At 40.0% G+C, this 27,020-nt stretch overlaps 1 protein-coding gene across 2 annotated transcripts in view; it reads left to right on the top strand.

Moving 5' to 3' along the window:
- The window catches only part of NFATC1 (nuclear factor of activated T cells 1), a 147,347-nt gene that overhangs the window by 38,078 nt on the left and 82,249 nt on the right, over positions 1-27,020 (top strand). For both annotated transcript variants that reach the window (XM_024206820.2, XM_024206821.2), the window contains exon 4: positions 23,269-23,471. In XM_024206820.2, coding sequence (XP_024062588.2) covers positions 23,269-23,471 — 203 coding nt within the window. The remainder of the gene's footprint in view (positions 1-23,268; positions 23,472-27,020) is intronic.

Genomic DNA, 27,020 nt, shown 5'->3' with positions numbered 1-27,020 from the left:
CACAACATCTGTTATATAAATAAACAGCAGTAAAACATGTTGCATACAGTCCATGCAATGAAATCAAATAAACCTACTCCACCATGCATGTGTTTGAAAAAATAATTCAGCAAGAATTGCATATTTTCACTGTAACAATTGGAATGGGATAGTGATCAATTTACTTTCATGTGGTTAAAAAACGCAGGTTGCAGAGAGATCTGTAATATGATTTTTAATATAGGTTTAATGGTTTAAAAACACCTATTTTTAATGTTTCATTATCCAATCAAACTAAGGAACTTCTGCTTTTTGTTTCCACACGGACAATATGTACATTAGGGTTTAAAAGTCCAAGGTGTACATTTCAAATGGAAACCCATTCAAAGCAATAAACAGCTCTTAAAGACACAACGTCATTAAGTTCCGAAGAATTCTACAACATTACAGTGCCAAATGTTGAGGCACATTTTATTGACCTCTGCTCTCTGTGGCATTGATAAGCGTAATTGCCAATGCCTGGTCCCACTGACATCAGTTGCCAAATTCCAATTGTCTTCAATAGAACAAGAACTTGGCCCTTAATGCTTGTATCCCATACATGTAGAAACATTGATTGATACATCATCATTCTAGCAAAAGAGAAAAATCTTAACATAGACAAGCTCAATGTGACCTTTTTATTACTGTTCATTAGAGCACTCTAGGCATGTGCTTATGTCACAGTCAAATTAAGCTAAAGTTAAGCACTTGCTTAAGTGCTCTGCTGAATGGGGCAGCTTTGCTGAATTGGACCCATGTTGAGTTACTGATCATCTCTGTGCCTGAGTTTCCTCCTTTGCACAGTGTGGATAATAATACTTCACTCACCTCAGATGGGTGTTTGTAAAGCACTTTATGATCCTTGGATGAAAGGTGCTATTAAAATGCAAATTATTATTTATTACTGCGAGGCTTCCCATTATGAACTAAGCTTTACATTTTAAAAATGTTTAAATTTATTTTTATACGTAGATACCATCTGAAATGGTAGTGTTTTTATGAATAGCATGCATTTGTTTTATATATCCCGCTGATCTGTTGCAAGTCATCCAAATGAATATTGGCATTACAAAGCAGCTCTGGACTGGAATCACCCACTGGAACACAAAGATGTCCCTATAACCTCTGATGCACCAAAATGCTATGCTGTCATCCTGATTCTCAGATGTGTTGTTTCTGGGAATGTCATGGGTTTTGGCTGAACAGCATTTCCCTGCTGCAATGGTGGATTTTTAAAGCTCTCACACCCTTACGCATGCACAGATCTTGAACTGCACACTTGCAAGCTAGACATATACCAAAATATATATTGTCTACATATTTTGTTTTAGGGAACAGTACTTTTGGGGAAAAAACATGGTCAGTAAAATTGTTCCAAAATGGCAGTCTTACTTCAAGACCACAGTTTATTCCTCCTTCTCCCACAGCTTGGAAGTACCCATTTTGTTTTCTGTTACTATTTGATCTCCTCAGAGGCTGCTTATGATACTGATATTTGATACTGGCCAACATGTTTAGAAATACAATCCTGCATCTCTTTCCTTGCTGAGATTGTTCATTTCATAGTGGTTCTTTGGTCCGTTCTGCAACGGATGCAAAAATCTCTCAGCATTTCAAGAAAACTGGATTTTCTGAATGGTATACATAATCTTTCATGTTCGCTCTATTACACCAAGGAGCACATTAATGGCTGCCAGTTACTGCAGGCTGACTCAAAATGGTTTGAAAAGGGGGCAAAGGTAGTGGAATCTCTGTTCTATCTTCATCCTTGACCTCTCTGCTGCTTTTGGCAACATAAATCAAGGCTTCCCACTGAGAGCTCATTTACATATATCTCTCCACACCCAATTTGTCTCCAACAATCCAATCCCACATCTTGACCTGTTTCTCTCACATCTCTTCCTTGATATCCTGCCACAAAGATAAGCCTAATATTGCCCAAAACAAACTCCTTATCTTCCCTTTCCACTATTCCTTCCTCTACTACCATTGAAACACCACAATGCTCTCCATCACTTAAGTCTGTAAACCGTGGGCCATTTTTTAGCTTATCCCTATCCCCACCCCCATATCTAAGCCATGTCCAAATTTTGCCGCCACTTCCTCTTCAATACTTCTAAAATGCATCATCCTTTTATCCCTGGAGTGAGAGCTCTCATCCAAGCCCTCAAATCTTGATTTTTTTCCTATAACCTCCTCCTCTCTGGCCCCCATGACACCCACTTTGTCTCACCCCCCCCCCATCCATATAGAACATTGCTTCTAAAATGATCTGTCTTGCCTGTTATTTTGATCTTGGCCTGCTCCCCTTTCTCCCCTGCCCCCTTTGAATCCCACTAATAGAGTCTCCTTCTCCACACACCATTTAAGATTCATGTTATCACTTTCAAAGACATGTGTAACTCTGGATAATTAGGAAGTGGCACCCTTGTTTCTTTCTCCATCATGGTCTACTCCATCAATAATGCTAGCCTCATCCACCCATTTATCGGCTTCTCACACCTTCCATTTTTTCTTTCACACTACCTCTTCTGCATTCAATTCCCTCCCAGAACTAATGCCCAAGGCCTCTACCCTTTCCTCATTCAAATCCCTTCTGAAGAGTCCTGATGCCCTCAGGGAAACTTGCTGATAATGTCAACCTTGAGGAGTAGGTTTGGGATCATTTACATGTCTATGTCTATATTTATTGAACATAACAATCATATATGCTTCCCTATATATACCCCTTCCGCCAACCCTATGTGCGTTTGTGAGGAGACGGTGACTTCTTTTCTGTTTGGGAAGTGCCCAGCAGATCGGCGGGAGCGCCTGTAAATAAACAAGAGTGAGTTACAGCACATCTCGCCTTTTAATTCTGGAAAGCTGTTCAAAACCTGATTAGGGTAACCAATGAAAAGTAAGTTTGGAACTTTCATCCCATTCCCACATATCCATTTGATAAAACCACTCACTCGGAGAAGATCCTCAGTGCTGGCACAAAAGAGGCCCAGGACCTGGATGATTGCTGCAAGTCAGGGTTGAGCAGCATGCATGAGGCAGGACTACGTGGAAAAGCTCGCACAGCTTTTGCCCATACTGTCTCTGGCTCAAGTTAAGGCTGTCAGTGCTTAGGAAAACTAAGGAATTATTGCGGCAGGGACCATCTTTCTGTTCTGTTGATACAGCACCTTGCACAACAGGGCCTTGATCTCCTAAGTGCTACAGTAATACAAATAATATCATTTATATTAATTTTCAAACATTTATTTGGGAGCAGAGGGAAGAAGCCTGCACATTCATGCTCTAGATGAGAACATATTTCACCAAAGTTAGCACTATTTCGAGTATGTTGTTTTTAGGATGACCATGGAAATAATTCCAATATATTTCCCAGCTCTGAGACGCCACTTCTACCCCAGTGTGGTTTAAACCACGCATGCTGCATTAAAAGAGCTGTGAGGCTGTAGTTTCACCATTTCTAGCATGTTTTGTTTTGGGGTTTTTTTTGTGGTAGAAAGTAGTTGTTTCACAGCATGTTTTTAATTGGAAATGTTCATTAAGTTTTTCAGAGCAGTGCAGTGAGGTGTTCTTCAGAAGAAAGATAATTTAATTTTTTCTGTTCTGGAAGCTCTTCATCCCTGTCTGTGTGAAACTACTTTATTTACTGTGCCTCATTGAGCTTTGCACATAGCTCTGATTGTGAGCGAAGTTGTAAACAAACCCAGTGTTTCAGTGAGTAGTTAAACAGCTGCTGTGATCAATCTAGAGGTAGCTGCATTTCAGTGCTGAATTAAGTGATCCCTTAATATATGTAGTTTGTAAAGTAACTTGGGATCCTTTAGGAAGAAAGATATACTCTGGAAGGGTGTGATATTATTTTGGGGCCTCTGAGTTCAGATATTTACATTATTTTAAAGTACACAACATACACAAAACATGTACATCTTAGGAAATGAATCTAGATGAGTTGCACACACAGCATAAGCTACCCACAACCAATGGAGCAAGGGCTAATTTGTGTGCCAGTATATAAAGGTGCATTGACTTCAATGGCATGTCACTCATTTACACTAGCAAAGAATTTGGCCCACAAATGTAAATTTTTTACTGGCAATTTCTGCCACAGAAACATGCAAAATTGTATTTGACCATTTTACTAACTCAATCATCAGTGTTTGGCTGAAACTCCAGGGCAACAGTGACTGCTAAATAATATTACAGTAGAATCTCAGAGTTACGAACACCAGAGTTGCAAACTCACTAGACAACCACACACCACATTTGGAACTGGAAGTATACAATCAGGCAGCAGCAGAGACGGAGTGGTAAAAAAACTAATACAGTACTGTGTTAAATGTAAACTACTAAAAAAAAAAGGAAAAGTTTAAAAAAAGATTAGAGAAGGTAAGGAAACTGTTTCTGTGCTTGTTTCATTTAAATTAAGATGGTTAAAAGCAGCATTTTTCTTCTGCATAGTAAAGTTTCAAAGCTGTATTAAGTCAAGGTTCAGTTGTAAATTTCTGAAAGAAAAAAACACAACATTTTGTTCAGTTATGAACAACCTCCATCCCCGAGGTGTTCGTAACTCTGAAGTTCTACTGTACTCATCTTGACAATATTTAGAATTGTTTGAAAATAAGTGAAAGATATTGAAAGCTTTGTCCAGGACTCTTCATCATCTGAGGAATATTTATTGGAGATGAGTTATCTGTGGGGAGGCTTAGTGTTTTATTCAATCACTGGTTGTCCATTCACATTTTGTTAATAAGAGGATCAGTTCTATTGCATATATATTGCTATCCTGTTTTAATACAATTCACAGGCACGTCCTTTATATTAAGAGATAAATGTCACAGACTTCTTTTTTTGGTGAATCAGGCAATACCAATAGATGGGCTTTCCATTTCTCAACCCATGGAAATTCAAGATACAGAATACAACCTATTTGCATTTCTCACAGCCTAATCAGAATTTTGATGTTAAAATCATGAAATCCCAGCTATAATATATACCTGATGTACTCTTATTGCCAAATTCTCTATTAGCAGCTTACACTGTGAGGCGTATTCTCACAGAAGAAACTACAAAATGATGGGAATCATAGTCGATGAATGGAAATTATTTGTATTCTGTGGCAGGAGAATAGAGCCACAACTGTGCATTGATCAGTCAATAGACCTATACCTTGTGCAAGCTGAGACCCCAGTCATAGATAAGTGCCTTAACAGGCCAAAGGTGTGTGTATATTGTCATCTGAGTGTGCATTCATCTAGCTCTTCTTGGATTGTGCCAGTGTAAATGAAAGCAGAATTTGGCCCTTTGTCTTTAAAAACATGTGAAGACAGATCGTATCCTACTGGCTAAAGAAGTGAGGGGTCTTAATAGTCCAAGTTAGTCCTTCAAAGGTCAGTTATAATTTATATGTTAGAATTAAACTCCAAATTCAGATGAGATAGTAGTATTCCTAAAATAATATTGGCATCTTACATGGATCTCAAAATGCTTTTATGTTCATTAATTAACACAACACCCCATATGGCAGTGAAGTATTATAACCCATTGTACAGGAATGTGAGGCACAAATTGGTTAAATGTAGAGCAGGTTTGAAATCTAAAAACCTTTTGAAAAAGCTTCAACCAGACCAACTTAACTTACCCAAGGCATAGCATGTCCGTGGCAGAGCTAGGAATGGAAACTAGATCACCCAGTTTCCAGCCCCAGTCCCTTAATCACACGATCATCCTCTCTCAACAATATTTTGCAATTCTGTCCATTTTTTTGGGTCAAAATACCCCCCTCTTTGAATTCATTTATACAGCCATGGACAAGAAGCGGATAAGCGCTGCAAGTTTTGGAAGGCAGCAGAATTTTTGTGAATCACAAGATGAGTAAGAAGGCTGAATTCAGACCTTCATTCTCACACCTCTGTCCTCCTCCCCTCCTCCACCCCCCAAAAAAGAAAAGAAGAAGCAATCAGAGTTAGACTTATGGCCTGTCTGATTATGATAAGTCCTGCTGGGGGCATACAACTTTCTAGAATACTAGTGTCTTTGCTTTTTTCATTGAGTTTTCAGGCCTTACTCTGTGCTGTAGCTTTCTATGCAGAATGCTAATAGACTAAGATGTCTCAAATACAAATATTCTGTTGTCTTTGAAAAGGAATCTTGGCAAATCAGTTAATATGAAACCAGAAATTAAATGTTAAAAATATATTAATTTTCATGGCAACAGAACAGTAAGCTGAATATGAATATTCTGAATGTGGTTCTGTATTGCACAGTATTTATAGCACTCCAAATATTTACAGAGATAAAGCCTGTGAACATAGTGCCTAATTTTCTGTCTTCAAATGATGTAGTAGTTTAAATAGGCTTCATTTGGGGGGAAATTGATAATTGGGGGGAAGGGACAATATATTTTCAATACGCAACAGTTTTCTAACCATCGGTGATCTAATATCTTATTGCTCTCTATAATCATCATAACTAGTCTGTATAGAACAATACTGCACCAAGTACCTCTGCATCTTTGTTCATCCCTGTGTGTAATAAAACCACACCTAATGCCTTAATTCTGTAACGTGTCCCATGGACAGACTGTTGCATTCACGCAAAAGAACTTGCAGGGTAAGAGCCTGAAATGAATACACCTGATCAACTGATGAATATTGGTTGTGTTCAAGCAGTGAGTGGTAGCTCAGTGTTGGGGCAGTCTATGATAGATGGTCTGAAATCCTGACACCCCCCCCCCCCAAAGTCAATTTCAGTGGCAACACTGTTTTGCTTGACACTGGGGTTTAGACCCATCCTCAAATCAGGGGAATGTAAAAATGGCTTAAAGTTAACTGCTGAGCTGTGCGCATCTTAGGCGGGAGGGTATCCGAGCTGGGCTCCAGCCTGAACAGGAACCTCTTTGCTGCTATTTTTAGCCCTGTGGTGCAAGCAGGGGTGGCCCTAGACTAGCTGCCAGCAACTAGTGCCCTAGCGAACCAGGCAATCGCTAACCTGCCCCCCATCCCCAAACTCCAAGGGCAGATCTAGGCTGAGGTTTTTGGTAAACTGGGAAAAATTTTGCCTCTTTTTTTCCTTTTAATGTTTTTTTTTTTTTAAAACAGAAGCTTAATTATTCGGTTTGTCTGTCCCTCTGTCCAACCAGTGTTTCTGAGATCAGATAAAATAGAGACACGAAATTTTCAGAATAGATTTGTACACGACAGCTAGATGATATTTCAGTCCGATTTCAAATAAAAATGCATTAAAAATGTAAATAATTTGTATTATTACAAATCCAAAATCATCCATTACACTACTATCCTGCTTTAACTGCCATTATCACCACATCCAATATAGAAAGAAATAAGAAAACTCTCTTCAATGAACTTTAACCTGTATTTACAAAACACTCCGAAAAAAAAAACCACTCTGTGCTCTTAAAACATGACTTTTCTTGCTTTAAGTTTTGAAAATTCAGTCACTAGTTCTTTTAGATCCAGTCTTCCAGCTATTTCATGCTCTATTGACATTGTGACAAGTCCAACAAGTCTCTCTTGCACCATTGTTGAACGCAGATATGTTTTTATCAATAACTTTGAGAAGCTACGTTCCCCACTAGCTACGGAAACTGGCAAAGTTAAAAGAATGCGTAGAGCTATAAAAATGTTTGGAAAACTGTCTGTGAGTTTATTTTCACAAACTTCAGTACTTCTTCAGGAGTGGAATGTTTCTTAAGTCGTCTTGAAAAAGCCTGAAGCTCACTACACAAATCTGTAGCATCAATGTCTTTTGAATTTTCATGCGTCAATGCCGACTCCAGTTTTATACAAAATTCTCTTGCTGTTTTCTTTTGCAAGTTGTGGATCTCATATAGAAGGCCAAATACTGACTCTAGTTGCTGCATCTGTTGAAATCTTTCGTCAACCGAGTGAATAGCAGTATCAAGGACTGCGAAGTAGAAATTCACTTTGAACCTTTGTTTTGGGTTCTGAATGGGTGTGTCTCATCCTTCATACAAAAACTGCTGTTTTTTGCTGGATGCGAACTGAATCTGGTTCAAATTCTGTCGGAAAGTCTATTTCTTCAGCAAGCTCGAGAGAATCTACCAGTGTTCTTTCGAACCCTTCATCACTTCTGAATTCCTCCAGAATATTTTTAGTTTGCTGCAGTTTTTGAATAGCAGAATGTATGTTCAAGTTCTTTTCCTGAAGCTGCTTACTAGTGAGGTTAATCTCGAAAAGGATATTATACCACAAAATGAGTGAAGTCACAAATTTGAACTTGGAAAGGCCATTTGCAAGAGCTTCTGCATCTGAACGTGCCGTATTGCCAGATGATCCAGTAAAGGTAGTATCATCAGAAATTTCAATTAGGGCATCATAAATGTTTCCAAGTTCATAGCGAAGAGTCTTCAAAGCATCAATGCGACTCTCCCATCTTGTCTGACTAAGTGGTTTCACAGTTAGAGAATTCACATGGCGAGTCAATCTCCCAACAGCGTGTTGAGCCTGAGAAAAACACATAAACACGCTGCACCAGGTCAAAGAAACTGCTTGCCTCCAAACAGCGTCTAGCAGCATCATTGACAACCAAATTCAGAGAATGCGCACTGCAAGGAACGAAAAAGGCCCTAGGATTGATTTCCATCATTCTCCTTTGCACACCATTGTCTTTACCCTTCATATTACTCCCATTATCATAGCCTTGGCCACGTAAGTTTTCAACAGATAATGACATTGTTTCAAGCTCTTGTAGAATAGTTTCAGTCATAAATGCTCCAGTCGTCTCCTTCAGTGGTGTGAAACCCCAAAAATGTTCCTTTATGAGCACTTCAACATTATCTTCATCTGAAGACTTTTCCATATCCACAAAATGAATGATCGTCATTTGTTCAACATGACTCACATCTGGTGTACAGTCCAGTATTATTGAAAAGTATTTTGCAGAATGGGCAGCTTCTACAATTTTCTTTTTAATGGCATTTGCTAGGATTTGAATCAGTTCATTCTGCATATTTTTTCCTAAGTAATGAACCTATGTTTCATGATCAGTTATTTTTACATAGATGCTCCTTCATGACTGGATGAAACAAAGCTAGGCATTCAACAAATTTTAAAAAGTTTCCATTACCTGGAGTGTATAAATTTTCATTTCTACCGCGGCTGCAGAATGCTAAATTTTGCACACCGAGAACTCTCACTAAAGCAATCAGATGCTCTAATATTTGTTGCCAATATTCTTCTTCTTCCTTGATCACACGTAAATTTTCTTCATTGATAGTTTTTCTTTTTTTTCAATCATAATTCAAGTTCTTTCCAATTTTGAAAACATTCCAAATGTTCTGTACTTCTTTCTTGTGAAGAGAGAATTGAAGATATATTTTCCCAGTCCTTCGAACCATTTGCAGTAAGTGTTGTACCAATTGCTTGATTTCTAAACAACTTGCAGCAAAAGCAAAACATAGAGTCCTTTGACACTGAATATTGTAACCAGTTTTGATGAATTTCTTCCCCATTAATGAGTTTCCTCTTGTAATGCTGAGCAGAACATTTTCTTTTATTTCTATCCTTAAGAAAGGGAAATTCATGAACTTGTTCGGGTCCATGTTCCACGAGAATTTGCCGCACACTGTCATCACATCTGGGCCATGAAGCTGGGTCCCCATACTGTAACTTGTTTGTAACTTCCTCATCCTTTCTTCCTTCTACTTCATTTATTTCAATTTCTGCATGTGTCTCTGAAGGTGAATAAATTTTCTCCACTTCCATATCAGTCTGATGCTGCGAGCTGCCTTCATCTAGAAGTAAGTTTCCATCATCTTGAGTTTCCAAACTGCTTTTTTGTGGATGTGAGCTACCCTCATCTCGAAGTAATATACCTTCATCTTGATATTCCAAACTACTTCCATGCAGATATGCGCTAACCTCCTCTCCAAGTAAAATTCCTTCATCTGGGTGCTGTGAACTGCTCCCATCTTTATTTGGATTAAAGAGAAGATATTTCAGGAAAGATCCCTGCTGTTTTGCTTGGTCCTTTTCCTTCTCAGCCTTTTGTTTACGATACACAGCTCCTGAGGGTTTTCTTTTTCCTCTTTCTTCCATGGGGCATTTGAATATTGTTATGTACTGTGCTTCTGACTGCAAGCACCATAGTGTTAAAGATGGCTGAAACACCCACCACATGGTTGGTGATTTAAACCACATTGCCGCCATCCCAACATGTCTTTTCACTGCTTAAAGGTTCAATGATTAGTAACATACACTCACTTACCTATTAAAACAGTTAGTTACAGCATTTACATGGAAACAAAATGACCTTTTTCGACGTTCTAACCCAGCACCGGTTGTTTGGAAAGTAATCCCCTTTCTCACCCGCTTGGAGTGTGACGTCATCACTTTCGTAGTCTATTAAGCGTTAACGCAGTTACTTTTCTTTTATGGACCTTATTTATTACATGTGAACCAGTTATAACAAAAAAAAGTTCATAATTATACAGCCCAATAATAACAGTAAGGTTTAATAACGCTTAAAGATACTCACATTTTGGATTTATAATGCTGAAAGATGCTATTCTTTATTCTTTGGCACCAAGAAACATAATTTTCCACGGTATTCGCCCGATTCTTAACCATCTACCTGTGACGTATGTTAAAATGATGGTTTGACATTTATCAACTCGCGATATCTCCGCTCTACATGAATTTCCGGCTGTGCGACCTTGATGTATAGTCGAGTTAGGTGTCACTAGCATTGCAGCTCTTGCCACTGGCAGATGTGTTTCACTGCCGCTGAGTTATTGCTTATCAAAATTGCAGAGTGGGTCATCTTGACCCTACATCGCAAATTGAAGAAAAAATCGCTAAAATATTATTTATTTTTGCAGTAAATAAAAGATTTGACATATTAATAAATTATCAGAAATGTAGAGAAATGAATTATAATTCATATTCCCTCCGTATGCGCACGAGAATTGAAACAATGACATCTTCGTTATTTTATTTGTATTTTTTTCCATTTTTTTTTAATTGATTTTTTTCCTCGAATTTGGTGCCCCATTTAACAAGGCACCCTAGGTGACTGCCTAGTTCGCCTATATGGACAGGCCATCCTCGGGTGCAAGTCTTAGTTAATTGACCTGGGCTCTGAGACTCACTGCTATGGCTTTTTTCTGCAGTATAGACGTACTCCTAGGCTCATCCAAAGATCTGGGCCTGTTTGTGCACAGATATGCACATTCTTAATATAAAAACTGCACACGTGGCACCAGAGGCGGATTAAGATTTATTGGGGCCCTGGGCACAAAGAACATGTGGGTCCTCCACAACTTGGGGAACTGGGAGGGTCAGGGGGGCCGTGCCCATCCACTTTTTAACATGGGTGTAGTAGCCTCAGGCAGGTGTGGAGCAGCGGCAGCATGGATGTAATTTGAGGGAACAGGGGGGCATTCCCCCCCAAACTGAAAGCTGCAGGCAAGAGGTGACAGGAGGAGCAGTGTTGCACAAAGTCCAGGCGGCAGTGAGGTAGCCTGTCATCGGGAGCAGGAGGAAGCCAGTGGGGGCAGCCTGGTAGCAGGAGCGGGGTGCAGGCACTGAGCGAGCCTGCTGGAGTTTGGCAGTCGCTGAGACCGGGCCAGTAGCAGTGAGAGATGCGACGGAGGAGGCCCTGCCTGGCTCCTCACTGCCTGTGACCTTCCCAGGGCCCTTGCCGCCTCCCAGCTGTGGCAGGGCCTCTGCTCCCTGCAGACTGTGTCTGCAGGTGCCAGGGAGGGGGCAGGAGGCCAGACCAGAGCCCCCGCCCCTGGGTACCACTGGCAGCAACATGCCCTGGGGGGCAGGGACACGGGCTGGGGGCTGCTCTTGGGCACCTGGGCTCCCTCCCAGAGCAGGCAGAGGGTCCGGGGCTCCCCACAGCAGCCCAGGCTCCCTGGGCAGCTCTTACCACTGCCCAGCTTCCAGGGGGCAGGGCCTCAGGGAAAGAGGAGGAACAGGGAACAAGGCTACAGTTCTGGCACTAGTGGCCCCCCACTTCCACCCAGGTTCCAGTGCTCCTGTGGGGTTCCCCAAATTGGCCAGGACCCTTGGGCACAGGCCCTGTGTGTTAATCCGCCACTCCGTGGCATAACTAACAGCATGTTTGCAACTATAAGTCTGTGTGGGGTAACTGTCTATACACATATTAAATCACTACTGCACTGCTCATCTACAGTCTTTTAGTAGTTACATGGTCACAAACATAACTTTCTAATTAAAAGGTGCATATAAGTGCAGAAAAGCAACAGTGTGAGTGGATGATCACAGTAAAATGATTTATAGTTGAGTTTCCAGGTAGGAAGGCGTAATGGCAGATAAAATGGAAAGGAAAGAACCTCTCTGTATGGGGAATTTTTTTAGCCAGGACACCAAAATGTGGGGCTTGGGCCATATATTTTTTACACCAATGTAACTCTGTTGACTTCAGTGGAGTAACTTCTGATTTATACTGATCAAAATCAAGCTTATGGTATTTAAGTTGGAGACCTAAGAAGAAAACACTGGAGATAGTTGGTTTTCCCCCCTCCCCTCCCCCTCTGAAACGTTCACAGCCCTTCCCTACATTGTACAAGTGAGTTTATTTAACTGTAATTTGGAAGTCTCTCATGCTTCAGTTTCTAACTGCTATGGATCCTGTCCAGATAAAAACACAGACAGCCTGCTGGGATATAAAAGCCACCAAAGGTCACATATGGTATATGTGCAGCAAGACAAGCTATCCAGAGGAAAAGTCATCATGTTGCATAGGGGCCAGCTGCAACCTACCAAGGAATCATGGAGTTGCTCATGGGAAGAGTTAATTTAAATGAGCTACCTGGTTCTAGTGCACCCCAGTTCCGTCTCGGGTGCCTGATTCTTTCCTTTCCACACCCTTGATGAGGAAGGCCTTGCAGCTTTGGAAAACTACTACAACTCTAGGACTGGAGTAACCCCCCTTGCCTGGGCAGGGGTGGGATGAGGTGCGATAGGAGAGGGAAGGGGAGAAATCAGTCAGATTGCTGATACAACTAGAGACAGGGGAGAGCTTCTCCTCAGTCTCACCGTGGAAAATCTCTCCCCTTTTCCTCCTGATTCCTTTTGTTGGCAGAGCACAAGGATAGTAACCTTAAGTACTGTGTGTATTGGGGCAAAGTGCTCAAAATGGCCACCCCTTTACATGTGTAAATTGTAAAATGAAGACCCCCCTGAATTAGGGTATCATTCCCTGGAGTCTAATGACTTTGGAAAGAGTGCAAGCCGGGGTGGTTGCATTGTACAGCTGCTTCTGCGGGGGGAAGTCCCTTCTAGAAACAGGGAGCAGCTTCTGTGGCTGTTTAGCCAGGAGATTCCTGGATATGCTGCAAGCCAGCAGCCACGAAGGCTGTTTTCCTCTGGATGGAGACCTAAACGCCTAGTGAGCCAGTCATTGAGTGCACAGCATCTCTATTACATTACAATTAATAATTCCTCACAGCATATTTGCAGCTGGAAGTTTTATATGGATCTTTATTCATCATGATGTGAACAGCTGCTCTTTTGCTGCACTGTCAAAGCAAAGTCCAAGTGGCAGCGCAGGAAAGTGGCACATAAAACACACTCCAGCTGTTTTCCATTCACTCTCCTCCTCCCTCTGCTCCCCTCCTCTGGCACCCTTCACCCTCAGCCCATCCTTGTTTCTTTGGGGATGGGAGCCAGCTTATTTTTATTTGTGGACCAACTCTAATATTTGGACATGTGAATAATACATCTGGATTTTAAAACAAAGTTCAAATGAACCCAGAAAAAATTGGTTTAGTATTTCAAAAAAATATTGCAAACAAAGAACAAAAACTCTTGGTATTTTTATTACATTTTGACTTGAGGGTGGGTGAAGAGAGAACATTTGTATTATGACACAAAAGGATGACATGAAATCATTCTTAGTTAAATATGCAAGCAAATAGTCAAGGAAAATTCAGCCTAAGTTGTCATGTTCAGAGGACAACTTCAGACCTGCAAGAGCAGATTTTATTTTACTCTCAAATCTTCCTGCTTTGCTCTTTTAAGCTAGACACCCCTCTTCTTTTGACTTGCACATTCATCAAAGAATGCATTGTATAGCAGAGTTGATATGTATCCAAGGGTTAGCACTTGCTCTTTTGGAAAAAGTAGCATGGCCTCGTCAGTGATGACAAATGGTCAAGAACTTTGTTTTATGTTGAATCCCATGTTGCAACAGTAGAAAGAAGCAGAGTCTGGCTCCCAAGAATCATCAACACCGTATCCTACAGGAATTAGGTGTTCTGTGAGTTCTTCCCTTGAAGTGCCAACCCTCATTTAACTTTGCTTAAGTGGTGGGCTATCCCAGCACAAGGCAGATGGCTCTGGGCAAAGGGAAGTAAAGGGAATATATGACATCTCAGTGGTATAGCAGTAATTTAAACACCATAAGAACAGTAATGTTAAAGGTTGAAGGATGCAGCTGCAAAAGGACAGAAATTCAATGAGAACCTTCAGTGATTGCACTCAAGCCTCCAACCTGGGATTCTATTGAATTCTATGGAGCTAAGTATCAGAGGGGTAGCCATGTTAGTCTGGATCTGCAAAAAGCAACAGAGTCCTGTGGCACCTTATAGACTAACAGACATATTGGAGCATAAGCTTTCGTGGGTCTGACAAAGTGGGTATTCACCGACGAAAGCTTATGCTCCAATACATCTGTTAGTCTATAAGGTGCCACAGGACTCTTTGTTGCTTTCTATGGAGCTGTCACTCAATGGGCAGGTGGAAGATTGCCTGGAGTGCTTTTCATCATTTGCAACTGGCAAAATAATGTCATGAGTTTCTTTCAGCTGGACGCTTCACTATACTTATCCATGCTCTTGCCACCTTGGGTTTGGATTACTTTAATGTACTCTACATGAACCTACACGTAAAGACCATTTGCTACTGCAGAATGCAGCTACCCACCTATTCAGTGATATTTCCCCGAGGGAGCACACTACACCATCGCTCCTCCATTTGCACTGGTTACTAGTTGATTTTTCAGGTGACTTTTAAGATACGGTTTTTGATCTATGGAGTCTAAAATATTTTTGGTTCTATCTTACAGACCATCTCTCTTGACCAATGTACCAGCACTTGTGATTAGCAACAGGGGTGTCATTTGCTAAGGGGCAAGGGGGTCAGTGCCACCCCCCCCCAATGTTGGTTTGTCCTCCCAACTTTTCATAGGTCTATATGCTCCATTACTTCTTCTATCCTCTGCCCCTCACCAGCAATAGTTTGAGGGATATAACATATACTAAACCAATTGGTTTATATACTAACCAATATACAATGTTCTGCATGTTGACACAACTTTGCCCTCCCCCATAATTTTTTCTGAAATGATGCCTCTGGTTAGCAGAGGTAATTAAGGTAACAGGCTCATGGTTTAAATGGGAGAAGGCTAGTGGCTTGGCATCTGGAGCTCCCTCCTCCCTTAGATCCCCTACTGATGCTGCAGAGCCCTCAGGGTACCCTTTAAGGCTCATCTGTTCTCCAAGCTTTCCCTGGGAGTGGAGTTTGAGCAAGGTTATGCAGTGGCTGGATGGAGAAAAGCTTATTTTGATAAGTATGATGGTTGTTTAATAGTCCTGTTTGAGGCAGTCATAGTAACTGGCTTTCTACACAGAGGAAAAGATTGTGCAGTCTAGAGGTCTGGAGAGGCACGCTTTAGACATTGAAATAATTTTTCACATATGGGGAAACTGAAGCACTGCTCTGCAGTGACTTACCCAAGGTTACAAAGGACATCTGTGGTAGAGACAAGAAAAGATTCCCATGTCTTCTGACCCCTGTGTCTGTTCCCTTTAATCACATGACAGTCATTGCCCACAAGAGCATCCTTTCCCTCTTCCCAATTAAAGATCTAAAGGGGTAAGGCTCTATATTACTCTTAGGTGTTAACTAAATTTAATTTGTTTTCCTAAAATTCAGATTGATGAGCCTACATTGATTTGATGCTAAGTGTTCAGTACTAAAATTGCATATGCAGCTAGTTTAAACAGATTGATCCTGAAATTCTTTTTTATATTGAAGAATTTGAAATGTTTGTGTCAAGCTGAATATTAAGGAACTTTTAAAAACCTGCTTATTTGTTGGTTTTTAATAATTTATCATGTGCAGATACCATAAAAAAGTCCTCCTGGCTGAATAGGGTTGCAGTACAGCAATACTGTACATAGCTCACGGTTCTGAGACTTAAATACATATGCATCATTTACTTTATAGGTCTTAGATTTAATTCCCTTGTTACCTTTCTGTGAACATCTGGCTGCAAACATGCTTACCTAGAATATCTTCTTTTTTCCCCATATACTTGGTGGCCAAAAAACCCTTCCTAAATCAAGGTATTTTTATTGATTATCTTCCTTAAGGGCCTGATTATGACACCCAAATAGCACTTTACTCCTTGCAAGGTACTGTTTGCAAAGCTAATAAACACATGTATTAAGAAGTTTCTGTGTAGAATAGAGCAGTCAGCATTACCTTTAGTTATTCTTTCAGTCAAGTATATACATTTTCTAATTCATTGCTGACTGAATCTTCTTCTCTTGTGTCTTTGAGAATGGGATCGTTCTTTCAGCTAGCTTTAGGAAGTCTATTTGTTAGAACAGGTTTTCTAAGTATTTTGCCTTACTTTAACATGCCAAAGGCATAAAGAGATTGGAAGGAAACATGCAAAGTATTTGAACTGCCTTTCTCAAAATAAATATTATGGTTTATAATAGAAATGTACTTCCCAATATTGAAAATAGCCACTTTTGCTGAAATTATGTATGACATATTTGGATAGGATAATATCCACAAATCATTGCGTTCTACAAAATATAACCGTCAACGGGGATTTATAAACATTCACATTAAAATAACCTATTGGCAAATCCTACCTATAATTTTCAAATACCATCATACTCCTCCCAACCCTGTCATTTTGCTAATTTAAGAGATGGACCCAAGGTGTAGAGTTTGGATCCTGATCTGAACTTCCCAAAGATCCAGTTTGCTCATTTTTGGAGGCTTGACTTGGTCCCATCTTCTCCATCACAAACACTACCTTGTGATTAAAAGTTTACTCTCTAAGTAAATCTTGCTGGTGAAGGGGGGTTGTTTGGTATTGTTTTTTGTTGGTGGGGGTGTTTTCCCCATGCTTCTCTGGCTATTTGCTCTTAGAAAACTTCAGGGACTGGATGTGCCAGTATTAGCAATACAGTTCTGCATGCAGCACGTACTATAGGAGAAAAGTTTGGATTTTTTTATTTTTTTTGGCGCTGTCAAGATGAATAGCAGTTTATAAGTGAAAATCAAGATATCTCAGTGGGAGAAGGTGTTGTGAAAGAAGTGACTTCAGGGTTTAGGAATTCCAAAGAAACCTTACTTCAGGCAATATTAGCATGATTATCAGAGCAAAGAAATTTGCCAACCAGGGTATCCTGTTTCTCACTGTTGCACAAAATTACATATGGTGACATGGGGCTTAATTCTGATCACAATCACATTAGTGTAAATTAGGAGTGACTCCACTGATTTCAGTGCAGTTAGATCAGTGTAAAACTAGGGTACATGAGATCAGAACCAAGTTCAGAATCTCCATTACCAGGTGAAATCAAATATCAATTGATGCTATTTGATATATCTCTCCAAATTGAGAAGCGCAGATTAGTCAACAATTAGTCAAGATGACAATAGAAGATAGATGACCTATTTTCACTTCAAAACCAAAGCAGAGATCTTTATCTGTGCGCTTAAGCTTTGTCTGCATCTTTTAGTCTATATTTAAACAAGGTCTTGGAGAATGTACTGCACTGAATGTTCAAATTTACTCAGCATGGGGGGAAAAAAATCCCTCACCAAAACTACTTTGGGTCTGATTCTTATTTGCAGTAAAGCCCCTTTACACTGCTCCAGCAGAGGCCTTAGTATAAATTAAATTCAGGCCCTTTGAGTGCAGACATACTCATGCCAGATACAAATGTGATCTATAGGACAGCAACATTTTTATTATGAATAATGTAGCTGAGAGCAACCTTGTTGCCAATGTTCAGCCACTGGGGTATTAAGAGAGGAGCTTCTGCTTTGGGACTGTGTTACAGAGGGAAAAAGATAAAAATAGGGTGTCTGACGCATGCATCCCATGCTGCAAGCCAGGATACAGAAATCTTTATAACCAAATACAGTATTCCAGAACATGCATGGAAAATATGCACGTGTGTGAGTGTGTAAAATTTTTTCCTAACCAATAGGAATGCTCATTCCCCTCCCCCCCCCACCACCTTCCTCTTTTACAGGCATCTTGTATATATTTCCTTTACCTGCTTACAATTGTAAAAGTTCAGTGACTCTATTCCAGCTATGCCTTCACTGCCCACCCTCCGGTCCTTGTCACACTGCTGAATGTGACAATGCTTAAATAATTAGAGAGTGCGGCAGGATATTCTTTCTTGTGACTAGTTCAGAGAGAGCAAAAGCTAGTCCATTCTCTAGACATCTGCTAGCTGCCAAAAATTCATCAAAAGCCCAAGTCGGTCTGTCACAGCTATTGATAGTGGTTGCCTGATCTAAAATTAGGCAGGCACAGTACAGGTCCTTTTAAAATGTTAATCCTTGCATTACATTTTGTTGCTTCTGTTGGCATAGGGGATTATGTGACATAATGCAAAAGTAAATAATATGATGCAATGGATAAAACTTAATGGAAAACACAAATTTGAGATCAGGTGCCTCATGCTGCGTGGCTAGATCCCTGCAGCATTTACCCAAACAAAACTTCCATTGCAGTGGATAACATGAAGTCAATGGAAATTTTGTCTGAGTAAGGACTGCAGGGTCAGCTCTGTACTGATTTCCTTAGTGAGCAACCTATCAGAATTATTTATTTATATTTTTTCACTGAGTGGGCAGTTGAGCATCTAATGCTTTGTCGGGGCTCGAATGTCCATGTTCATTGAGTACCATAAATAATATCTATTTTCAGATTGGGAATTAAATAGATAACAGGGAATAGGTCTTCAAAGCCAGCCAAGTAGTTCATCACCAATTGCGGTTGTTAGGCAAAGAGCTGCAGTCTTTCCCAGGCATACAGAAATCATGAGCTGAGCCCCCCAAATCAGGGTTGGCTTAAATTTAAATTCATGAGTGGCTTAAAATTCATGACTCTTAAAAAATAAATATATTTGGGATCTTTTTATTTGTTTTCTGGTTTTTGAACCTTTCAGGGTCACATTTTCAAGCTTTTCTCCACAAGCAAGAGGGTTAGAAACTCGGGTTTCTTTTTTAAATGAAAGCTGAGATTCTCACATGTTAACTTGACCCCAGGAACTGGGGCTGTAAGAAAAACACCAAATATCCTGAGGTGAGAGTCATGATAAAGTTGTGAGAGTTGGCAACACTGGTCAGCTTTGATTTAAAACAAAACGGTCTTATGATAGCAGAGCCTGATCTGAGTCTACCATTTCTTCAGGCCTTTTGTCCTGATTCAGCAAAACATGTAGGGCCTTAAGTACGTGCTTAGTGTGCTACTTTTGCTGAGTCAGGGCTTTGACAGTTCTTCACTCAGTCTATTTTAACTTAAATCTCACACTCCTTAATATATCTAGATACATGTATGTTTATTTCAATTTTTTGTTGTCCATAGTGAATGAGTGGAGTTAGAAAAGAGAATCTTTAAAGGTAGCATTGTGGAGTTATATATTTCATCTCTTTAAGTAACTTCCAAATCAAATTTGTTCAGATTACAAGTAAAAATACATTTCTTGCCAACCCTGTATATTCCACCTGGCACCTAAAGATCCAGCTGTATTCTTTCTGCCTCTTACATCATCACCAGTTCTGCCTCTTACATCAATGCTAAGGTTCTATGATTGGAAATGTTGATGAGGTATGAGGCAAAATAGATTTCAGGTCACTCTGCAATGACTGTATTGAGTCTACTGTGGTAACAGTAGTAAACAGCTATGACTCTAAGGCATGCAGGGGCAGATCCACATTGAGGTGCCTGTTCCACAGGGTCACTGCTTGTACTATAATTGCCCTTTAACTGTTCAGACTGGATCTTGAGACATTAGGAATTAAAGGTGAAACATCCCATTTTCATATACAATATAAATATATATACTTACAACAAGTCCTTTTTGTCTCATAGGGAGAGTCAAGTGTTTTGTGTGTGATACTATTTTATGCATTACAATTGGACTGTGTATAATATTAAAGAAGAATTTAGTAACTATATGCAAGATTAACAGCAGGAGTCAGATTCCTAAAGTAGAAAAAAACCTGAAAAGACAGTGAGGATAATAACATGTTCTGAAGACCCTGCTAGTTTGATGAGCAAGTTACCACAAGTGATATAGAAACATGGTAAATATAGAATCAAACCAACAAGAGACTTAGAATTGCTACAGTACAGTGATATATAACCTTCTTGCAGTTATGCTTAAACTGGTGGCATAAACCCCTGCTGGAAAATTATATCCTTTGTTAAAACTTCCCTCTGAAAGTCTTGGAGATAGAACTTCTTACACTCATTCAGGCAGCAAATTAGAAAGACCCTGCTCATGTTAGTTTTTGACTCAAAAGAAAATAAGACTTTTCCCTGGTGCTAGTGGCTGTTGAAATGGTTAATTGAACTAAGGGATACAGACCATGGCACCTGTTTGAAGTGAACACTCAGACTTAGGTCTCCTTTTATCTTATAATAGTACTAGCGTTGGCTTAGTGCCATGTACTGGGGGTTCAGAAGAGTTAATGAAAATCATAATGCGTTCAGCCTCCTCCATAATAAGCCATGCTTGCTTGCATTCAACCAAATGGGTCGCAGGCCACCTGTTGCTACATGTAAGGGCATAGGAGGGGCCAGTCTAGCTAGTCTTTAAAAAGAAAGAGAGAGAGAGAGAGAGAGAAGATGCTAATTGAAAAATCAGACTTTCTAACTAATTTTACTTCATTTAGATTTATATTTGGTAATGTTAATATAAAAAAAAGTAGAATGCTTTTAAAACACTTCCCACTCAAACTGCAGGTGAAAGCCATTTATGTGGTGTCCTAGCAATGCAGATTGGATAAAATACTACAGCAGTGTAGTGGAATCACTCTCTTTTTTTTCCTCCCTCCATGTATATTCTTTAGATAGGAAAATAGAAATTGCCAGACCAGATAAAACCATTTGGCCCAGTAAGTCTAGTCTGGCCACTACAGAAGGCAGGGATGTCTGAGGCTTCAGAGGAAGGTGAACAAATGCACAGTACACCTGGCCAGTGCTGCGTATGGGAGGAAATTTCCTGACCAATGTTGTGATTATCTAAGACCCTGCAGTATGGGATATGATTAACATTATTATAATATGTGCATGTACTGGAGGGAGGGGTTAATGTTTGTATGTATGCTCTACAGGATTTTACAATTCCTCAGGAAGGACTTGATTGGGCCAAAATAGCTTGAGATCTCATCTTCTAGCAGCATTTCAGTTCCTGTCTGGTAGAAATATCAAAAGAAGACCAGACCTCATGTTGTTATTTTGACCCCCCACAATTGGCTTCCTGAGCTATTACTTAAAGAAAAAATAAGCAAAACACAAGCATCTATTATATTTGACTTTGGGTTTAGCCACATATTACTGTTTTCAGCTGTATTTGGGTTTGTGTTGCATCTGCACATGCAGCAACTAAAAATGTTATTCATAAAATGACTATTTACGGCACCTGGGCAATTTTGTGTGAACTGTTATCAGCAGCCACTAAGCTTATATCATATTGAAAAGCTAAAAGATTATGTACCGCCAATGTACATATGGTAAAAAGCACACCCAGTGCTCTCCCAGGTCCTTGCTATATCCTCAGTGACTTTAGGATGGATCTTAGCAGCCAAATAATTCAAAACCAATTTTTGTTGTTAATATTTTTCTGTGTCTGATCTGATGATGATATTAGGAAATAGCTAGTTGTGAAGTATCTTGTTTTAGAGACAAAGACATAAATGGGAGGAAACTATAGAGCCCTTTGTGTCTGACTAGTGCACACTTTTGCAAGCAGCAATGGGCTCCATTTGCCATGGCATTAGTGATGAGAGCCATCAGCAGTTCTCCTGGCCCCATGTCTGCCAGCTAGTAGTCAGACACTACAGGAGACTTAACCAATTAGGAGAGTTCCTCCCACACTCCACACACCCCCATCTGCTGGCTGGATTTGCTTGGTTTGAGTGTGCTGTTCGTTATTCCAGCCAAAACTGTGATCTGAGACCCTCCTAAGCTGAAGGTGACAGATCAACCAGGTGAGCCAAACCAGCAGGGGTTGAGCTAAGATTGTCTCAGCTTGAAGTCACTCTTCGCTGGATGATATCTACAGTATGCTCATTTTTGATTAAGTTTTAGTTGGGGCTTCATTTAAATCTAAAAATGTGTGTCAGTATCATGAGACGGGTTGCTGTTAGTGTTATCAAACTATTGGACTAAGTATCCAAACAGTAAGCCAGCATGATAATTTTTGGTCAGCTTCTCGTGTCCCACTCCATTAGGTCAATTTCAGATCTCTTCTACACCCATGTCACTCCATCAGTGCAGCAACACCACTGCCTGAGTCACTGTACGTTGACACCAGTGTAAATTAGATCAGACTCTAATCCACTGGGCCTGATTCTGCTCTCACACCAGCATACATCAGCATACATAACTCTGACATCAGTAGGGCTACTGTGGGATAGGTGAGGCCCATTGACTTCAATGAGATTTGTGTGCAATTATCCAAGAATTTGACACTTAGGTGACCAAATAATCTCATGCATATACAATATCCCCAGTCTATTCCAGGCAGCATTTACCAGCATTTTACACCTTATAGTGATGGTGGGGGAATACAGGAAGTTCAGGGATGAATTGTGATGGTCCCTTCCAGTTTCATGTCCATTGGTTTTGCTGCCCTTAGTATTACTGCAGGAACATTGACTCCATTGTTTTTCATAAAACACTGCTATAGAGAAGTAATATGAAATTTTTTGAATGCATGCAGCAGGACTGTTTAAAGGCTAACTCCAACTAAAATGCCTCAGGTAACTGAGAATAATGAAATGTTTTCTGAGTGCACCTTTTTTATTGTACCAATATTATGTTACAGAAAAAAAGGGGGTTTAACACTTAGCACCTGTCACAAGTTTTCTCCTTGAATTAGACTCTCTTGCTTATAAAAATTTAATTGATTCCCAGCAGTTTATGTGGATGGTGCTTAGTAGGAGTTTTCTGTTCTCTTGCCAGCTACACGGTTACTTAGAAAGTGAGCCGCTCACGCTACAGCTGTTCATTGGGACTGCAGACGACCGCCTGCTGAGACCTCATGCCTTCTACCAGGTTCATCGAATCACAGGGAAGACTGTTTCCACCACCAGCCATGAAACAATACTTTCCAACACCAAAGTCTTGGAAATTCCACTTCTACCAGAAAGCAAGATGAAAGCAATGTAAGACCCATGCACTTTACCTGACTGCTTAGCAGTTTCCTCCCAGTCTATCCACTTGGTTTTTTTTGCTGAGTGTATGCTGCTGCTTTTTTTTTTTTTTTTTCCTGCTGAATCTTATAAATAATCCAGCTTCCAGCAGGTTTCCAAAGATTTGTTGGGACAAATTGCCCCTAATCAGCTTAATGCCAGAAAAAACTTTGCAAATATTAATGACAACTGGTTAGTTTCATTCTAGAGTTTCAGTCAATGTCCTTATTTGCCATTTAAAATGAGTATCTCAGTTACAGAGCTGTAAAGATCTTCTACCTCGGCTCCTGCATTTAGGTTCTACACATGACACCTATTTACTCCTGTATGCAGTACTACAAGGAACAGGGCCTGTTAAAATTTATCTTTGGGCTGGGGGAAATCTCATAAAGAATATTTCCAAATAATTTAGTCTTTGTTAAGATAAATAGAACATCTTTTATTTATTATATAAAGTATCATTATTCTTTTCCAGTGAAATTTGTTTAGGTCAAGCCAAAATAAAATGTGACAGTAGAAGCAAAACAATTAGAACTAAAAGTAGCAAAGATACATTTATTTCTCAGTTAGAGCAAGGTATAATTATTCTCACAATCTCTAAGGGTGAAATTTACTCCTATGCAGAGGGGCCTATGCACCTTTTAATTCCCAGATTAGGTCTGAAGTGAGATATGTGTAGGTCCTCTTCACACAGCTGAATTTCATCCTAGGATAATACTGGTAGAGTGAAATTCATCCCAGTTCACAGGGCTTGTATGAGGCTCTCCAAATCCTTTAAGCTCCAGCATTAAGGTCTCAAGTGATATATAGAACCTTGTATGGGTCCTCTGAATTTCCTAGATGTATACATATATGGGGTGAAATCCTGGCCCCACTGAAGTCACTGGCAAAGCTCCTATTTACTTTAATAGGGCCGTAATGTCACCCATAATGTTATATGTTTGTATATTTATTTACATATATACTTTTGCAAAAAAACAAAACAAAAAATCAACATGCAAACAACAAAAGCAGCAACAACATGTATGTCTGAATTAACTCCATTAAATCTCAGAAGATGCAAATTAAGGCTAAAACTCTGTGTTTAATTCATTTTACAAGAGCTACAGTGGCACTTGCAGCGGGGCTAATGGGGATCAGAGTGATTGCTGAAGGCTCAAGATGTTGGGACCTCTAGACTTTCATTATGCAATATAGTAGAATAGCCCTGCAACACTTTTGGCCAAATTAGCTGCAGGTGTTAATTGACACAGATCCATTCAAGCTAGTGGAGCTGCACCATTTTATACCAGCAGAGTATTTCTTTGGCCTTCTATTTGATTTTTTGACAAGTAAGTAATATATTATTTTTTCTGTCACTGAAGTCATTATGTCAAAGGTGGCTGAAAAGATCTTGTGCCAGAGATGATCGATTTTCATATCAAGTTTGCTAGGCTGTAATAAACCGAGCTAGGCGAATAATTGATTTTTTGATTTGGTGGCTGAACTGAAAAAACAAACAAAAAATGTTTAGTTTTAGTTTAAGGTTTAGGTTTTAGGGTTTTTTTTTTTAAATTAAATCTAGCTAAATTTTGAAATGAAACATTTCATTTCCACATTTTTTTAAACAAAACATTTTGGCTTTTTCAGAATCCTCACCCCCTTATTTTTTTGGCCAAAATTATTGCTCAGTTCAACCCAAATTGGTGAATAGTTTTGCGATTTTCAGCCTATAAACTATTCATCCAAAAAATGTCACCCAACTGCAGTAATAAAGTCCCATCAAGCATCACACACAATGTTTTGACATTTATAGGACTTTATATCTCTATGGCTTAGGGCTCACACTCCCTTCATGAAATCTTAACAATAGGATTAAAGATGAAGTGCAAGTTTTTCTTACAATTATGTGGATTTAGGCCCCAGTGCAGCAAAGCCCTTAAGCACATGAGAAATCCCATCTGCATTCACTAAAGTAGTCAAGCACATGCTTAACTTTAAGCGTATGAGTATTCCTATTGGCTTCAAATGGGACTGCTCAGATGCTTAAAGTTATGTTTGAGTTTAAGTGCGTCACTGTATCAGGGTCTTAAATTAGAACCTTAATTAATGGTGTGTTAAATTCCTTTGTTTTTAAATAGAAGCTAAAAATGATAACATACACAACATTAGAAGTGCAGGTTTCAGAGTAGCAGCCGTGTTAGTCTGTATCCGCAAAAAGAACAGGAGTACTTGTGGCACCTTAGAGACTAACAAATTTATTAGAGCATAAGCTTTTGTGGGCTACAGCACACTTCTTCGGATGCATATAGAATGGAACATATATTGAGGAGATATATATACACACATACAGAGAGCATGAACAGGTGGGAGTTGTCTTACCAACTCTGAGAGGCCAATTAAGTAAGAGGGAAAAAAAAAATTCTATTTGCATCCAAAGAAGTGGGCTGTAGCCCACGAAAGCTTATGCCCAAATAAATGTGTTAGTCTCTAAGGTGCCACAAGTACTCCTGTTCTTTTTAGAAGTGCAGTATCTACTCCTTTGTATTGTAAGATCATTGTACTAAATTTTGACATTGACACGGATACTCCATAGTTCTTATGGCCTCTTCTGTCAATGCATATTGTTAATCCATTCATTGGCAACACTGCATCTCTGATCTTGTCAGCAAGGGCCTCTGTTATTGTTAAATCCACACTCTTAAAAGGCATGAAGGCCAAAACTGGGGATTGCCTTCCACAATTCATGTTTGCAGAGTGTGTGTTTGATGAATAATCTTTCAGTTTGCTTCAGAATAGAATTCTAGATGTCTTGGGAAAAGGGAAAATGGGACACCGTGTGCGACTGGCCCGAGCCCTGCCCTCCCTTCCCCCCTGCACTTGGGGCAGGCCTGAGCCCTGCTGCCTCCCTCACGCACAGGGCTCTCATCCAAGTCCAGCCTGCTCTCCGCAGGGGGCTGGTGTTGCCCCTTACCTGAGCCCTGCCTGTCCCTCCACATGGCTGGCGTAACTGCTCGCCTGAACCTTCCCTCCTTGCCATGTAGCGTCCACCCGAGCCCTGTTTACACACACACCTTCACACGGCTGGTGTCACCGCTCACTTCCCCCCCACATGTTCCTCTGCACCCGCTAGGGATGCATGCCCCACTTTTTTTACAAAAGTGGGCATCTGTCCTGTTTGCTCTTGCCAACTGATCATCAGCAGTTGGCAAGAGCAAACAGGACAGATGCCCACTTTCACCAAAAAAGTCAGGACGGCCAGGACAGGGCTTAAAAAAGGGACTGTCCCAGCCAAAACAGGATGTATGGTCACACTACTTGGGAGGGAGAGGAGAAGTGAAACTGTTTGAATGAATTTACATGTGCACTGGTTATTTTATCTAAGTGCAAAATAAAATTAAACTGTGCATATTCAGTGTAATAAAACACATGCTAGAAATCCATATCCAAAAGGAATTATCATGCACATATAGTAGTAATGTCCAGAATCTTCGTGTTTCTGCAGTTTTACTTTAGTTTTTTAGTGCATCTCGTATGTGCATT

This window comes from Terrapene carolina, unplaced genomic scaffold, assembly GCF_002925995.2.
Source record: "Terrapene carolina triunguis isolate 2854851 unplaced genomic scaffold, T_m_triunguis-2.0 Scaffold58, whole genome shotgun sequence".
Lineage (NCBI taxonomy): Eukaryota > Metazoa > Chordata > Testudines > Emydidae > Terrapene > Terrapene triunguis.
This window is presented reverse-complemented; position numbering and strand designations above follow the sequence as displayed.